This window comes from Lepisma saccharinum, chromosome 8 (genome assembly GCF_977018435.1).
Source record: "Lepisma saccharinum chromosome 8, izLepSacc3.1, whole genome shotgun sequence".
Classification (NCBI taxonomy): Eukaryota; Metazoa; Arthropoda; class Insecta; order Zygentoma; family Lepismatidae; genus Lepisma; species Lepisma saccharinum.
Window position 1 is genome coordinate 6,901,800 of NC_139236.1, and position 18,879 is coordinate 6,920,678.

The 18,879-nt window shown below is 37.8% G+C and overlaps 1 protein-coding gene across 1 annotated transcript in view; it reads right to left on the reverse strand.

The window, feature by feature from the left end:
• LOC145991365 (neuroguidin) overlaps positions 1-14,818 on the reverse strand; it is an 83,731-nt gene extending 68,913 nt beyond the window's left edge. Inside the window, exon 1 of the mRNA XM_083127359.1 lies at positions 14,731-14,818. Coding sequence (XP_082983485.1) covers positions 14,731-14,739 — 9 coding nt within the window. The 5' untranslated portion in view covers positions 14,740-14,818. The remainder of the gene's footprint in view (positions 1-14,730) is intronic.
• Positions 14,819-18,879: the final 4,061 nt, after the last annotated feature.

Here is an 18,879-nt window from a genome sequence, read left to right on the forward strand (position 1 = left end):
GCTTTTACGTATGGAAGAAATCCGTTTAAAATAACTAAAATCGCAATGATTTTCATGTTGCTTAGGCAATCAAAACAAACAGTTCTTCAAAGCTAATACGTACTTTAAGCCTGCCTAGTCTAAATAGTAGATATTTTAACTCAACTTTTAATTATTTCTGACTCTAGGCTCAAATTATCTGCGTGATTTATTTATTTAATATAATTTATTTATTCTCTAAATTTATTAGCACTGTTTAACTTATGTTATTTTAAATTTTACTGCAAACTTATCTTATTTTCATTTCAGGTGTTATGTTTAAATACTTAAAATTAATTGAACCGTACTAAGGTACAAGGTAAGGAAAAATTGAGTCTGATTTACTCCTGACTACCTGAAATAAAATAATAATTATTATTTATGCGATCTTTAAATGCATTAAAATACTAACATCACTAAAACTTGAAGAATCTTTAATTCTCTCTACTCATTCTAAAATATGCTTAGCATATTATTGTGGCAAAGCTTTAAACTAAAACCGTTGTGGTTTAATCATTATCATTCTGCGATGGCAGAATGGATTTCCAGGATTATCGGTTGCAATCCAATATCCGAAGGAAAATACTTGTTATAGGAGCGCAAAAAAATCTTGACGTCGACGTCTACATATTCATATAATATAAATATTCTCATAACTGGCGCATAATCATATACCTTCTTCTGAAGAGTAACTATAAAATTCTAGTGATATATTCGCTGAGCTAGTATTATTACATACTGCAAAAAACTTTTGTGCCTAAAGCACATTATTAAATAATAAGTCTGCTTTTAATCTTTAATATTATTAGTGCTATTTTATTATAACTTATTATTATGTCACGCGAGTGGATTTAAAATATTAGACCTGTTTCACTTTAATAAATACCGTAACTTGGAGCAAACTTGCAATATTTATATTTAAACTTTTAAAACAATCTGCATTTTAAAGTTTTTAACATTCGAATCTACAACGTGCTAAGGATAAATATTCGACTGTCAAACGAAACAATGTTTCGGACAGGAAAAAAAATATATAAATATATACTAACAAAAAAATCTCGTTAATATGTGAGAAACGTCCACGCCGTGTAATGCTCTCATAATTCTCTTCTAGTTATTCAAAATAAGTTGGCTGTGCCTAACTTTGCTTAAAGCATATAAGTATATGTATATCTGTGTACGGATTCATTCTCGTCACTACTGCTTACCTGTGAACGGACATCTCTCGTCACTGCAGCCTATTAATACATCTATTACTTCTCAACTAGAACTTTTAATTAATCGGGCGGTTTATACCCTAAATCACGGTACGAACCTTGTACATGCGTGTCGAGGAATATAATTAGCGTTTCGTCTCTTTACATATTAACATGAATTAAAATTTTCAGGCAATATATGCGTAAGTTAAGTAAACATAAGGCAAGTGACTATCTCGTATAAACTTGACTATCTCCTTAATCTAAGCTCCCTTCATGAGGTGCTAGGAGACTTCAGTCATTAAGAATATAAATGAGTGGTCCTCGGGGCCTTATTCGTTCCCAAAACTATATATGTATAAAATGTGATATCCTCGTTGCAATAATCTTAGCAGTTATAGTTCAAGCATTCTAAATCATTTACAAGTTACGGTCAGTTTTGTACAAAATTTAAATTAAACTTTTAAGGAATTTCAATTAATAATAATAACAAAAACAAAATATTGACTCAAACAAGCATACTCTCTGCCATGACTCGTTAAACTGCACCATAGTGCTGATTGACTCTGACTCGGTGGCACTAATTTATTTTCCTCATTCATAAATAACTTTAAAATCCACTTTTAATCCACGTTGTTAATTAATTAAAATATTAAGGGTAAAAATCATTTACTGTTTACTGTAGCTTACTGCATCCTCATGACCAACGTTGTAATAATTTTCGTATTCAAGATTATGTAAAAAAAAATTCTAAAATCACTGTCAATGCAAGAAATCTTCAAATCTAAATGCCTTATTCTTATTCCTTATTTAAAATTCTGGATGGTAAAAATTTCCCAGGTGGGAATTTGTCGTAGCCATGGTACCGGGTTCGTGAGTGGACCACAGAGCTACCAGGAGCAGATTGATAGGGAATCGTCCACGGACGTCCCTGGGCCGGCCACATTTTTAATGAAATGGGCCTCCCTAAAATCCGACATCGAACCTTCCGCCATGCGGAATGCCGGACGCTCCTGATACCAAAGCGCCAGCCCGATGCGGGCAACCGCGACGGAGCTAGGGCGCAGGTTCCTCCGCATTCTACATTTCGCTGATTACCGACCCAAACTTGGAGTCGATAAATTTAATCGAATTTATCCTCATGTTAGACTAAACATCTATCATGGCATATATAAATTCTTCTCCCCCCATTAATGCAAAAAACTTTAAGCCCTATGTATTTTCAAAAATAATTTTGGCAAGGACATACCAAAAAAACTAAACTAATGAGCAAAATTTTGGGGTGGGATTTGACCATGTGTCAATATTTGGGGTGGGGTTGAATTTAAAACTGATTGTTGAAACCTCTACTAGATAACATTCTATTTTCTCATGGCATTTCCGAGGAAATGGATGAGAAGCCCAAATTTCCACCACGTAACGAGATTTGGGGTGGGGTTGAATTTAAACTGGCTAACAAACTCTTTTCATTCCTGTAAGAAATGAAAAGACCCACGTATCTCCACCACGTAACGAACCTTAAAGTTCGTGGGATCTTAAGAGTATCTAGCAGGTTAACCAGTTAACTGATGGGGTGATGTAAACTACTCATCATTCATCCTCTTGATGAGACCACTCGTCATTGACATGACGAGTTATTGCTTGGCATGCGAAAGGTACAAATTACACAAAGGAATTAAACTACTGAAAAGACAATGGCAACTCGTTGGATTTTGTGAACCGTTGAACCTGTATCATGGCTGGGTGTAGGATAATTACCTGTCTAACTGAAGTCTCTGAGCTGAATGAAAATAGCGAAGTCCTCTGTAAGCTTCTAACTTGTTGACCAAAGCGTGTTTCCACTATCGACCTCCTGCCTTGCTGACCTCCTCTCTCTACCAACTCAATTCCCAAAGTCCAGTCACTTCCCAGCTTGTCTCACCTCTATATTCCCTGGCCATCGAGCTCTTCCTCGATGCCGAATCGCCGAATCGTGTTTATTATAATTGCTACCATGCAAACCGCTGACACCATAACCAGAAGTGTTACCTGTTCCTGAATGCTCAGGAGGTTTGCATGGCACAACACAATGCATTGTAAACATGCCTAAGAGGCTTGAGACAGCTGAGAAAAACAAGTGAATGCCCTGGTCAACATGAAGCGTTCAGAGAGACTTAATAAAATAAACATACAATCTTAGGGATTGATACGGTACCAACTTTCATCTCTTTGTTCAACTTAAGAGGTTTCTGGCAGGGCAAGGATTTGACAGCTACACTGCAGTAGAGATAGTTCCAATCTTTGCTGTCTGACACATATGTCATGGACATACAAAATTTAGTGCCATGCTAGGACAAATACCAGAACAACGGTGGTGATTATGCAGAAAATTAGGTTAAGGCTAACTGTTACTAATGCAATAAATTACTACTGACATTATTCTTTTATTTATGCCTAATCGGTAGGGACTTTGATTTTATGTTATTTTTTCAAATTGATGTATTTTTTTTTATTTAAACTATTGGCTGTAATTTTCCCCAAAAACTCACATTTTCATTTTAGAGCATTTTTCTGGCAAATATCTGAAATTATACCTTCATGGTGTTTTTAAACTACTGTTTCAAATTTTAAGTCACATTGCCTATGCCTCGTCGTGAGTGTTTGATATCTAGGAAGTTATTTTGGGAAAGTTATTTTCTAGTTTTAGATAATGGAATTTTCCCTGTATATACTGAAGGGTGGATAATGACCATAAGTGGCGATGCACCCAAAAATTTTAAATCAATAAATCTCACGTGACAGATACCGATATATTATGGCACCAAAAACTGGTATTATCTGGTTTTGACTTGTTAGTGTTACGTTTCCCAAAATTCGTGTTTTTGTTTAAAAACATTTTTCTGACAAATATACCAAAATTTGTGCTTTTAAACTATTATTTTAAATTGTAGGTCACATGGTGTATAGGAATGTGTTCTTGTTTTCATTATTTGGTTTTGATGATGTGGGTTAAATTACTTTTGTTCTCAAGAGATGGCGTATATAGTCCATGTATCAGCTGTGCGTGGGCGCCAAGCAAAGAAAACGGTTAGTGAGAGAGAAGCAACATGGCGCGAATCGCGATAACCACAGCTGGACATTACTAAGCACATACGTCGTCTAAAGTGATTAAAATTGCCTTTCAGTGATACTTCATGGTAGTTAGTGTATTACAGGTAGAAAATAGATGTCTCAAAAGAATCAGCGTGTGCATTTGTGATTGTGTTTTCTTACAAGAATCAACGCAACTCCAACATTTTTATGGTCCTCCAAGCCTTGGATGTCTTACCTCTACCTGACTTTGTGAACTGTAAACTTTGTGGTGAACGGTGTGTTCTAGTTTTGCATTGACATAGCGTGGTCCAGTTGTGTGGATTCGTGTCTCAAGAACTGAACGTTTCGTGCGGGTGGCAGAAGGGACATTCCGGAATCTCGATACTAAATTTATTGCGTAGCAAGCATATTCAGAAGGCGGGGAAGGAAATCAGCTGATTCTTCGTGCGAGCAGTGCAGCAGTGTTTCCAACCGGCGAGACGATTGTGTGTCCAACATCGGCAGCGCTGAAGTTTGCAGGTAATCAGGCTCATTTTAGTACCATTTCCTTTTCCTTTCTTTACATTACATTACGTTCATTAATTGCATTATTGTGAAACCTTATCAGTTATCCTTTCACCATGACAGAGGCAGAGATTAAACGTTTAAAAGTTGTGCGAGGAAGCTACAAAGGGCAATTGACCCGTATGAAAGCATTCGTCGATGCATTTGACATTAATATACAGAGTGTTCAGGAAATTAAATTGAGATTAAGTCACTTGACAGAGATGTTGGACAAATTCAATGACGTTCAAACCAGTTTAGAACTTCAATCGGAAGCAACCGAAGAGGAAGTTCACAGAATAGAATTTGAAGAAAAGTACTACAGCATTAGGTCTCAAATGGAGACAATAGTGATGCGGCATGATCAAATGAATCAGCCCAGTGTTAGTACTAGTTCTGTTACGTCAGTTCAGTCTCAACTTAGACTTCCAAAGATTTCCATACCCTCTTTTGATGGAAATTATGAAAACTGGCTTCCATTCAAGGACAATTTTAAAGTGTTGGTCCATGATAACAATACATTACCAGCAATACAAAAATTTCATTATTTGCGGTCCTCTTTAAAGGGACAAGCCAGTAAGCTCATTTCAAACTTGCAAGTCAGTGAGGCAAATTATACAGTAGCATGGAACTTGCTCACTGAAAGATACGATAATAGCAGGCTTATTGCATCACATTACGTTAGTGAACTATTACACATAAAGTCGGTGCGTAAAGAAGATGCAAATGAATTGAGACAGTTTGTAAATACAGCAACCTCAAATCTGAATGCTTTAAAGGCTCTTAAACTTGAGGTGCCTTTGGATGAAGTCATTTTATCACAACATTTTGTATCTCATTTGGATTACAATACTCGTAAGGAATTTGAATTATCACAAGAGCATGATTACTTTCCTACCTTGTCAGAATTATTTGCATTTGTAGAGTGCAGGTGTCAAGCTTTAGAAAACATGAAACCGACACATAGTGACACCAATGCTAAGCAGTTTCAATCACATGATAAACAAGGTAAATTCATGAAACAAAGCAACACGTATTTATCAACATCCACTAACATTCAGTGCATGTACTGTTCCGCAAATCATACTTTGCACCAATGTGAGACTTTCTTACAGGCAAGTTATAAACAGAAACAAGAATTTGTGAAGAAGAAAGGTCTTTGTTTTAATTGTTTATCTTCAAAACATTCAGTGAAATTTTGTAAATCTGGAAATTGTAAAATTTGTAATTTGAAACATAATACTCTCTTGCACAGGGATACACCTGAAAGACCAAGATCGGCGAGTGTCAGTAACAATACAAGCAATAGACAACTATTGAATTCCAGGGTGTCTCCTCAAGAAAGCAACAATGTGGCAAGAGATGAAGCACCTCAATCTTCATATTGTACAGTCAAAGAAAGACACACTTCACTAGTTTTATTGTCAACTGCCTTAGTGAAGGTAAAGGGCAACAATGGACAATTTCATTATTGCAGAGTTCTCTTAGACAGTGGGAGTCAGTCTAATTTTGTAACCACATCATTAGTGCAAAAACTACGACTGACGAAAGAAAACTATGTTGTTCCAGTTCAGGGAATAAACAATTCGTGTCTTGAAACTAAACATTGTGTAGATGTTGTAATCCAGTCTAGAACGTCTAATTATACAACAACAGTGAAGTGTCTTGTGTTACCAAAAATCACAGGCGACTTGCCTACACAGGTAATCGATTTGCAGTACTTGGAATCTTCCAAAGGATATTCAGTTTGCTGATCCTTCATTTCATCAGCCAGGCAGCATAGATTTGTTGATTGGATCTGAACTATTTTTCTTGCTACTACGTTCAGATAGAAGAACAAGAATAGGAAATTATCCTGTACTTCAAGATACAGAGTTAGGATACATTTTAGCAGGAGCTATGCCTCAACAATGTGAAGCACCTACAACAGTTACTTCATGCTTTGTACGTACTGAAGATAGCCTTCAATTACAATTACAGAGGTTTTTTGAGTTAGAGGAAGTATTCACAAAGACCAAGAGCAAAGAAGAAATGGATTGTGAAAGGCATTTTCAAGAAACAACCATCAGACAGAAGGATGGTAGATTTATGGTTAGGCTACCATTCAAACCAAATCATACTGAATTAGGGAATTCGTTTCAACAAGCAGACAAAAGATTTCATCAGTTGGAAAGAAGATTAACAACACAGCCAACACTCAGGCAGAACTATTGTGAATTCATGGACAATTACGAATCATTAGGCCACATGAAGCAAATTAAAACTACTGATGAAGAGAACAAGGAGTCATATTACCTACCGCATCATGCTATTATTAGAGAAAGTACTACAACACCTTTGAGAGTTGTATTTGATGGATCATCGAAAACAGACAGTGGACTATCCCTTAACGATGTTCTAATGACAGGGCCTACAGTCCAAGAAGATCTATACTCTATTGTACTGAGGTTCAGAACGCACGATAGTTTTTACAGCAGATATAGCCCAGATGTTTCGCAACATTAGAGTCCATCCTTATGACACTAAATATCAAAGAATATTGTGGAGAAAATCACCAAACGAAGAAATACAAACTTATGAATTATTAACTGTAACTTATGGCTTAACCTCATCGCCGTACCAAGCTGTTGCAGCATTACAAATGCTTGCAAGACAGGAAAACGAAAACTTTCCCAATGCATCCAGCATATTATTAAGGGATTTTTATTGTGACAATGTAGCATCAGGAGGTGATAACATTGAAACTATGCTCAACTTACAGTCTGAACTGAATGAACTCTTGAAACGAGGTGGATTTATTTTACGCAAATGGTGCTCCAATTGTGAGGAATTGGTGCAACCAGTACCAGAAGAACACAGAGAAGTTCATTTACCATTTCAGTTCAATAATGAAGCAGAAATAAACACATTAGGCCTCATCTGGCAACCATCAACAGACAAATTTTTAATTTCGTGCAAAGTAGCGAAAGATGGAGACTTTTGTTCACCATTAACGAACATAACCAAACGACAAGTTGTGTCAATTGTTAGCTCCATATTTGATCCACTGGGACTTATCAGTCCAACTGTCATTTTATACAAGATGTTTTTGCAGAAACTTTGGAGTTGTAAATTGGAGTGGGATGAACAATTAGATTCAGATTTAAGAAACCAATGGACGAATTTGTATCAACAACTACCAGATATAGTTCACATCCAAATAGAGAGATTTGTACTGACAACAGAAAAGACAAATGACATTCAGATACATGGATTCTGCGACGCAGCAGGAGGAGCTTATGGTTGTTGCATTTATATTAGATCAAGAGATGAGTTAGGAAGAATCAATGTTAAATTACTGTGCGCAAAGTCAAGAGTAGCGCCAATAAAAAAAGTTACTTTGCCACGACTAGAATTGTGCGGTGCTCTTCTATTAGCTAAACTAGTTAAGAAAACAACACCAATTTTGAGAATTACAATTGACAGTACATATTTTTGGACAGATTCAAAAATCGTACTTGGGTGGCTAGCAGCGTCCCCCACTCGATGGAAAACCTTCGTAGGTAACCGTGTTGCACAGATCCAGGAACTTTCTGTTATTAACCAATGGCATCATGTCACATCTAAGTGTAATCCAGCAGATTTGATAACAAGGGGAGTAGAACCAAGAGCCCTCAAGGATTCGGAAATTTGGTGGAATGGACCTACGTGGTTAAAAGAAGATACATGGCCATTACATGTTATGGAAAATAGCGAACTTGAAAAATGCATAACAGAACAAAGGAAGATAGTTACATCAATGTTTAGCAAGATACATGGAACAGAAGCAGATTTCATGCTGAGATTTTCCACATTACAGAGATTGCTTCGTGTAGTAGCAACATGCTACAGATTCATTTACAATGTTAAGAATCCTGTTTCAAAGAGAACAGGAAACTTTTCTTATGTTGAATTACGTGCAGTACTGATGAAATGTATCTTAATTGTGCAACGCATTTCATTTCCACAAGAAATTCATGACTTAGAAGAAGGACAACAAGTATCAAAAAATAGTCCTATCAAGGATCTTCATCCATTTATTGATGACAGACAGCTGTTACGAGTTGGTGGAAGACTCGAAAATTCAGAATTGCCATATGAGAGCAAATATCAATTAATTTTGCCTACCAAACATCATCTGACGCAACTCATAATTGAATCAGAACATCGTCGTTTATTACATGCAGGGCCTCAATTGTTGATAAGCTCTTTAAGACAGGAATACTGGATTCCACATATCAGACAAACAGTAAGATCTGTCTTGCATAAATGCTTAATATGTTTTAAGTTGCAAGCCAAGGCGTCACATCAACTCATGGGACAATTACCAAGCCCAAGAGTCACACCATCACGTCCATTTTTAAATACAGCAGTAGATTATGCTGGACCTTACATCATAAGAACAAACAGAAGAAGCAGAATCACTACCAAGGGATATGTAGCTATATTTGTGTGCATGGCTACTAAAGCAGTGCATATTGAAGCAGTTATTTCCTTAACGTCAGACGCATTTATCGCTGCTCTACGCAGATTTGTTTCTAGAAGAGGAAAATGTCAAAACATATACAGTGACAACGGGACTAATTTTGTTGGAGCTAATAGAGAACTGAGAGAACTCAGTCAACTCTTCAAAGCAGAACAGCTAAAAGGTGGACTTGAAGAAGATTTTGCAATAAAAGATGGAATCAACTGGCACTTCATTCCAGCTAACGCGCCCCACTTTGCAGGATTGTGCGAAGCCGCTGTAAAGTCTATGAAACATCACTTTAAGAGGATAGTGGGAAATGCTACTTTGACATACGAAGAGCTTGCAACATTGTTAACGCAAATTGAAGAATGCCTCAATTCCCGACCCCTGACCTCAATATCTGATAATCCCAGTGACACCTTTTACTTAACACCTGGTCACTTTCTTATAGGTTCACCTCTCATGTCCATACCTGAGCCTGATTTAACTAACTTGCCCCAAAACAGTCTTTCTAGATGGCAACACATTCAGCAATTACAACAACATTTTTGGAAAAGATGGTCGAAGGATTATCTCCACGAACTACAACAGCATCGTAAATGGACGGCTTCAACAGAAAATCTTCAACCAGGCATGGTGGTTCTGGTCAAAGAAGAAAACGCACCTCCACTTACATGGAAAATAGCAGTAGTGGAAGAGACGTTTCCTGGTAAAGACGGTGTAGTGCATGTGGCAAAAATTAGATCAACAACTGGTTTTACTAAAAGACCAGTGAACAAATTGATTCCCTTACCTAATGACAATTGAATTAGCAAATCTGTTGATTGGAATTTATCCAATCAAGAGGGGGGAATATGTATAGGAATGTGTTCTTGTTTTCATTATTTGGTTTTGATGATGTGGGTTAAATTACTTTTGTTCTCAAGAGATGGCGTATATAGTCCATGTATCAGCTGTGCGTGGGTGCCAAGCAAAGAAAACGGTTAGTGAGAGAGAAGCAACATGGCGCGAATCGCGATAACCACAGCTGGACATTACTAAGCACATACGTCGTCTAAAGTGATTAAAATTGCCTTTCAGTGATACTTCATGGTAGTTAGTGTATTACAGGTAGAAAATAGATGTCTCAAAAGAATCAGTGTGTGCATTTGTGATTGTGTTTTCTTACAAGAATCAACGCAACTCCAACACATGGTCTACGTATTTTCGTGAAAGTTTGATATGTTGGAACAGATTTTTGATGAAGTAAAAGTAATAGTAAAGTGCTCCCCTGTTTTTAGCACTAAGCCATGAAGGCATCTAGGGGGTGTGGATTTAGGGCCCCACACTTTCTTGATCACGGCTGAAGGTGGAGGTGATGTAATCAGCACCATGCTCCTGGCTACCTTTACCGCCCAAAGTTTCCTCCAGGTACCCTGCTTGATACAACACTGGGTGGGTGCCGGAGCAGTTTGAACAGGTCGAAAAGATTCCAGTACTCCCCTGCTGGAGATCGGCCCCGGGTCTCTAGCATGGTAGTCAGATGCACTAACGACTGAGCTCCATTATTTCTCGCTCAACAAATGCCGATAGTGCGCACTTGGCTTGGTAATTCAAAACACATCTCGTGCGACAAATACTGAAGATGCGGCTCCCAGGTGACGGTAGATACACACTCGATTTCCTGTTAGAACCCTGCCACTTTGCTCTGTAATCAAATTGTTTTGATAGAAGTTAGAAAAATCATGAGAAATGCATGGTTTAAAGTGGCTGTCGGAATTATTCCATGCATAACAAGCATTATAGTTTACTGTTGAATAAAATGTTGGAAAACTTGCACTATGTACACAAATATGGCACATTTTGTTTCTTTAAGCCTTGAAAAGACAAGAATGTTTGATTTCACGGAATGTTTCGTTGTTTTAGGATATATATTTTTTAAAAATCGCTAAAAACTCCAACAATTTGCATTTTATGCTAAATTCGCGTTATTTTGAATGGGCGAAAAATGTGTCCAGACATCACTGCACTTTCATAAACACAACTTCGCAGCAATTACCATTTTCCACGGTTTTCGCGTTTGCAAAAAATCAAGGTCCCTACTAATTGGAAATTACTTTCCGGGCATCCCTCGTATAAATCAGTAGATGAAAAGTGAAAATTTAGCAGGGCTGGCAGAGAGAAGTCAATTCTTGAAGAAAGTGATATGCTTTTATGATTGAATGATTCGAATAAATATGATATTAAAATATTTATGTATTTATTATTAGTATTTTATTTCATAATATTGGACATTAACTTCACTCAGTGAGAGGCGTTAATTTCATTGTAATACTAGTGTTGCAGTAAATCTGAGGTTGGGAGCATGCACTTGCCAATTTTTATAACGTTCACCAATGCAGATTTATGTTTCACTTTTTGGTGATAGTATTCAATATATATTCTGTTTTGTTGGATTCTTTTTGATATCTAAGAATAGTGCAATGCCAATGTAAATGCATGTTAACTTGTGTGAAACCAGTAATACATCAGGATAATGAAAGAAAACCTTCGTAAGCAGTGCTACATTAAATAAGGTGAAGTGAGCCAGAAGAGCAATAAAATTCCAGCAGCATAATTGCAGTATAAAGTTCTTGTTTATGCATGCGTTGGATGTTGCAGTCCGAAGACATCCAACAAAAATCAATTCCATAAGAGTGTCATGTATGCAATTTCTGTCGCACTTTGTAGTGAGATACTTTGTCGGGTGCCGATATTCGACAAAAATCGTATGTATCAATGGGGCCTATTTGTTTCCATGTTCCGTCAGTTTGTCCAACAAAATGCCTTACTACGACATCCGACAACTATCGGACGGTGCCACCTGCTCCCATCCCCTCCATCTGTTGACAGTTCTGTCCCCTTACTACTCCCATACGGACAAAAAAGTGATAATTCAATGCATTTTCCAAGTAATATTTAGAGGCTTAACACATTTTTCTGCCCCTCCGGAAATTTCTCTCTCTCTATCTCCCCTGCCATCACTGCTTCTGGCACAGTGGTTGTGTTGTGCATAAAAGGGGCCTAAAAGTTGAGGCCGAAACTTAGCAACAAGATTTCCTGTTCCCGTGCAGAGTTCCATAACAATATCTAAAAAAAGTCAATCAAGATAAAATTTCCTCACTTTTTTAACACCTCAAATTCCCCGACTTTACCCAGTTTTCCAGGTCTGTTGCCACCCTGATTTACTGAACAAAAATCTTCAAACATTTTGGCAGCAAGAAGAAAGTACACATCTGAACAACGCACAGTAAATGAACAGATTTTGTGAACCAACACTGGAAACTCCTTCATGCCTTACACATGTGACCTAGGTAGGTCAGTTTGTAACTAAGAATATAGTAAACGTATGGCTGTTGCCAAGTACTAATTGCATGAAGTACATGAAAGTAATTGCTAAAACTCCACAGTATTTGTTAACAGAAGTAAATCGAAATCGAACCATGTAAAAAATGCATAGATAGCATGATAAAATCACAATACAAGAAAATGAACTTGGGCCAAAATATGTCCTATTGTCTGTGAAATTTTTGAATGGTTTTACCCCAAGGCTTCAATCACACAATTATTTTCATCTGATAATGACATTATCTCCCGGATGAAGACATCTCTGAAATATTGAACACAGAACTAAAAACTCAGAGCGTACGTGGCAGGTTGCAGTGGCACAGCACAGAGCAATGACCGCTATTGTATCTAGCTAGAGCAAAAAAAGGCATTCCGTACATGTGTCTCAGCATAGCATTCGTTGGCATTGTACAATACTTGGTGCACAACAACCTAGCCACGCTGATGACATTTATATATGTTAAATTTTGCCTTGTAGCATTACATGAGGGTTAAGTGTACATTATTTTTGGTAACTGTTCGGATTGTTTTATGATTATTTTTTTTTAAAAAAAAAGCAGAAAAACTAATTATCGTAGAATTTTGGAAATCATTGAACCGAAGCGATCTTACAATACCAGATAATTCCCCAATTTCGTTCATATTTCGCATACTCAATAATCTAGAGCTCCTAATCACGAATCTGCAGTTAATGTTTGGCGGTCAAGTGTAGAATTTTTAAAAAAAGGGGGTCCGTGATCGCAACCGACAATGCACGATTGCTCATTACTTACCGGAAGATTTTCGGTTTCCAATATTTAAAAAACGAAATATACATTCCTGATATTACTACGACCCCAAATTTTAACTATGTTTGCCTAACCTGACCTAACCTAATCGTGAATGGTTTGGGGGGCACTGTAATGAGCAATCGTGCATTGTAGGTTGCAATCCTCTTTTTCGAAATTCTACATGTCACCGCCAAACATTAACTGCAGTTTCTTGATTAGGAGCCCTAAATTATTGAGTATGCGAAATATGAACGAAATCGGGGAATTGTCCGGTATTGTAAAATCAACAAAATCGGGGAATTGTCCGGTATTGTAAAATCTTCCCTTTGAACCTTCCTTAAAGTAATGAGCACTGTTTGGATTCGAAAAAAAAAGTATTTATCTTGAAAAAATAAAGTTAAAAATTACCTTATGCAAGCCTGTGCACTTCCCATGGACAAGGTATTCTCGGTTGACAAGCGACAGTAAGTATTCTAGACTAGTGGGAATGAATGTAGAAGTAAATCGGAACCTTAGTAGAGTGTATTAGGGACTTTATTTTAATGCTATGAGAACCAAACCTGACCTGCTTAACCTAACCACGAAAGCATATATTGAACAAAATCTTAAGCAATCGTTAAAACTCCACAGTATGTGTTAACAGACGTAAATCGAAATCTATCCATGTAAAAATTGCACTTGTAGCATGATGAAATCGCAATAAAACAAAAGGAACTTGGGCCTTGTATTTTGTTTGTAAGCATCGCTTATGAACAAACATGAACGCTATGATAAAATCATCATTCGACCTTTAAGTAAACAAACTTCCCAGCAAAACAGGACTATTGAATGTGTTATCATTTAAGATCTTCATCCGGTAAACAAGTTAATGATACTTCAGAATCACCAAGCGAGTACAGCTTGAATCAGCTATTTATCCACCGCACTCCTCCCCCTCCCATAAAAAAAAAAATTCTCAAAGGCCGAATGGCGAATTTGGTTCTAAACTTACCCTTTACCGCAATACATATCTGGATTTAATTATGTATTTTTCCAAACATTACTTGACACTATGACGAAATTCGAATGTGGTAAGGAGCAATGATAATAACATGCACTACATTGATGCCTGCCTGATTATTCGCATGAGCATTAATGTGAATTTTGAAGGACCAAAATTCACAAAGGCTAGTGTGTAAAATGAAATACAAGCACAGAAACTCAAATGCCAATAACTGATACAAGTTTTTTTGGATATCTGAACATTTGTTTTTATATACACACGATTTTCTTTTCTTACCTGTCCCATTGTTTACGTTTCGATTGATTTTCCCTATGATGTTTATCAAATATCAATGGTACACAATGTGTTTCGAAGTCTCACTAATCACCTGCACGCATAGTTAACTTTACTGCAAGTAAACCCCAACCTATATATACTTTTAATTTATATAAATTTGCTTGTGTAACCAAATAGTTGTTACTTGTAACATAAAAGATATAAAAAATAACAAAAAGTTTCGATTATGCGTCAATATACACTTTTGAAGCATTATTATTCTCGTCTACAATTAGGTTCTTACTATTGCATCAACATAGAGAGAAAGTTTAGATGGCCAGCGAATAAATTACTTGCGGAGCCTGCCATGTTTGTAGACCCAAGGCTCATTTAATGGAAGGAGGAAGGAAGTGAAGATGATAGCATTTTCAAAAGCTTTTCAGCTTAAGCATCTCACAGAAAAAAGCCTGCTAAGCTTTTGCGCCTTGCGTGGTATGCTACGTTTCGCGAATTTCACAGAAAGCGTGCAAGATTGCCAACTCGTAAGAAATTCGTGTGCCAACTCCCGAAACACCATCATCTCCTTGGAGTGTAAGGGACCATATTAGTGTGGCGTCACAGCAGACGACAAGCTGGAATTGAGTCTAAGCCAATAAAAACTTTTTTTTTTAATATCCAAATCCATTGACTTTCCTTTGCAAACGGTAACTTTAAGTGATGGGCATTGTATAATGGGATCCATGAGTATTACCGTGCAAATTGTCCATGACTATTTTCATTAATTTTTCTCTTACATCCTATGTGTTTTTAAGCAACGGATTTTTATGTATGCTGGTGCAGAAGTTGTCAACAGCTTATTTTGAGTTTTCTTTTAATTCTTGAACCTCTTACTGGGTCAAATGAAGTGCATGAACATGGTGATGGACAATTTGCAAGGTAATACTCATGGATCCCACTGTACATCAATGTAATGATGAGCTTTCAGAGAATACACACATACCTTACAGTAGCGGCAGCTTGACCGACTTGAGATCGGGTGAGCTTCTGACCGGCTTCGGCTGTGCTCGGAACTGGAATGACCAACTTTTGTATAAAAATTCATGATTTTCTTACTCCGGTTATTCTTTACCTTATTCTCTGTAAGGTTTGTGTGATATATAGGGTGAGTTCCGAAAGTCTTAACGAAACGAACGCATTCAACGAAAATAACTGGGCTCGTGAATCTGGTGAAACCAGTTATTTTACGGACTTATGGGACACGCTAGGCGAAAGCGCAGGCGCGGCGTTTTGTTTCGAGAAAGTTTCCGCATGGCGTCAGCGGAAGGAATGTCCTTATGGCAAAAATAAACTCTATTATGGCCACTGTTACTCATTTTAATCACATTCTAAGAACGATCAAGGCATACTTATCTTGTGCATGTTGCTTCATATCGCTATCTGTTAAAATTATAATACATTTTCCGAACTAGTGCAGTTTGAATCCAACAGCACGCGCTTTGTCTGCAAGCAGCAGACGATTTTCACGGAACAAACCAGCATCCTGGCCCGTGCGTTTGGTGAATCTCGTTCTTGCACGAAACGCACGGATTGCGACTTTTGGGACAGCATAATGAAACTCACGAAACGCACGGAAGCACTTATGGAACGGCCAGTTGCCATAACTCGTTTAACGCGTTAAACTCGTGCGACTTTCGGAACGGGCCCATAGATGTATTCTCCGAAATCTCATCCTTACATTGATGTACGATACGCATCATAATTTTGTTTCATAACTGCTGTCACAATAATTGAAGATTAAAATTGGTAAACGCTGTAAGTGCCACAATAATTCAATATTTTCTATTAATAATGTCTAATCACAATAAGTTAGAAGAAATAACTCGCATTTTCACAACAGGTACCAATATTCTCCCGTTTTTCTTCATCACATCCAATTTTTTTCTCTCGAAGGCAGCTGCTAATACAAGAAAAGGAATTCAAAATAAGTAAAAGTTCAACTACATGAATATCCAACGACATTTACAGTATTGGAGTGACTGAATATATAAAAGTTGTTGTTTGAACTGAAGGTAAAGGCGTGTGTAGTGGTAAGAGTTCTCGACTGGGCATGTAGCGGTCCAGGTTTGAGTCTCCTTACGACGCCTTCTTCTTCTTTTAAATTCTTCTTTTATTAAACAAGAGCATTGTACCATTATTTGTAATAGCAGTGTAGAGTGGCTACATTGTTCTGCATCTGGAATTTACTAAAAAAAACATTAAGCAAATAACTGAATTGACACATATTCAAAGGGATATTTCAAGTATAAGATCGTGAATTATGATACTCTAACGATAATTGTGCTTCAAAGACATTGACAAATATTAATGAAATAACTATTTATACTACGAAAATCAAAAACTAAAAGCAATTTTGTGTTTTCGCAGGAATAAACGAAGACTGGGTGCGTCTGACGTCACCAAGTGTATACTTGGAGTGACGTGGAAGTAGGAGTATCCATCACTGCCCCATTCAGTCGAGTGTTACAGAGCAAAATGGTCACAATTATGGACGCATCGCTCCACGAATGCACCATCAAGGAACAGCGTGCCGTAGTGCGCTTTCTGTGGTCGGAGGGAATCCAACCGGCAGACATCCACCGTCGGCTGTTATCGCAGTATGGAGCAAGCACCATGACTCAACGAAAGGTGTATGAGTGGGTGGATCGCTTTAATGCGGGACGCACAAGTGTAACGGACGAAAGTCGAAGTGGACGCCCAAAAATATATCCCGCACAGAAGAAAACGTCCAACGGGTGGATACCATTATCAGGGACGATCGAAGAATCACAATAGCACAAGTGGCGGAGCTCTTGGGCGTCAGTTTCGGATCAGCATATGCAATGGTGCATGATGAATTAGGGTATCATAAAGTTTGTGCGAGGTGGGTACCCAAGGAACTCACAGCTGGTCATCAGCAGCAGCGCGTCACAGTGGCTACCCAGTTTCTCCAACGCTATGAAGCCGATCCCAGTATCTTGGAACGAATCGTGACAGGAGACGAAACATGGGTTCACCGCTTCGAACCAGAGAGTAAGCGGCAAAGCCTGGAATGGAAACATCCGTCGTTCCCTTTACGCAAGAAATTCAAACAACAGCCATCCTGTAGGAAATTGATGATGCTAACGCTGTTTTAAATGTGAAGGGACCGGTCCTGGCGGAGTTCCACCCACATGGTGAAACTGTGAATAGTGCAAGTTATTGTGCGGTCCTGCGAGACAAACTGAAACCTACAATTCGTCACAAGCGACGAGGACTGCTGTCTAAGGGGGTGCTCGTACTCCACGATAATGCCAGGCCTCATACAGCAATGCAACAGTAGACACTGTGCACACGTTTGGCTTTGAGTTGCTTCCCCATCCTCCGTACAGCCCTGATCTGGCGCCATGAGATTACCACATCTTCGGCCCTTTGAAGGAGGCGCTGCGTGGTCGTCGGTTCAGGTCAGATGACGAGGTCCAGCAGGCGGTGCAGACGCGGCTTCGTGAGCAATTAAAAACCTTCTTCACGGACGGGATACAGAAGCTGATTGCACAATACCAAAAGTGCATTGCTGTGCAGAGGGTATATGTGGAAAAGTGATATGTGTAGTTCTTCTTCTTGTGTGGAAATAAAGATGTTATGTGAAAATTGTCTTTACTTTTTTATTTACCTAAGTATTTGTGGAAATTCAGGACACTAATTTTACCCCTTTACCCACTCCAGTTCAATCCAAGGATATCTCCGCAAATATCGAATGAAAAGTATTTATCATGTGCAATTCTCCATTAAATGTTTGCGCCGATTCGTACTACCTTCGTTTTCTTTGTTACAAACAAGAATTCTTTGCACATTACATGTAGGAGGAGAGTTATTATTATTATTATTATTATTTATTATCTGAATAGGGTTACAATTAAGCCATACAACATTTCATTTAGAACAATATTAATACAAATAATGCCTTGATGCCCTATGTGGTAAAAAATATACAAAAGCTACATCTAAGGAAAATTAGATGAATTTACATGAGTATACAGTATAAAATGTTCTATAGTAGCAATTAAATAAATAAAGTTTGAGAGTTATACACATTTAGAAGAAAGGAAAATGTAAGTGTGTGTGTGGGTTTGGGTATGAGTGTGTATGAAATTA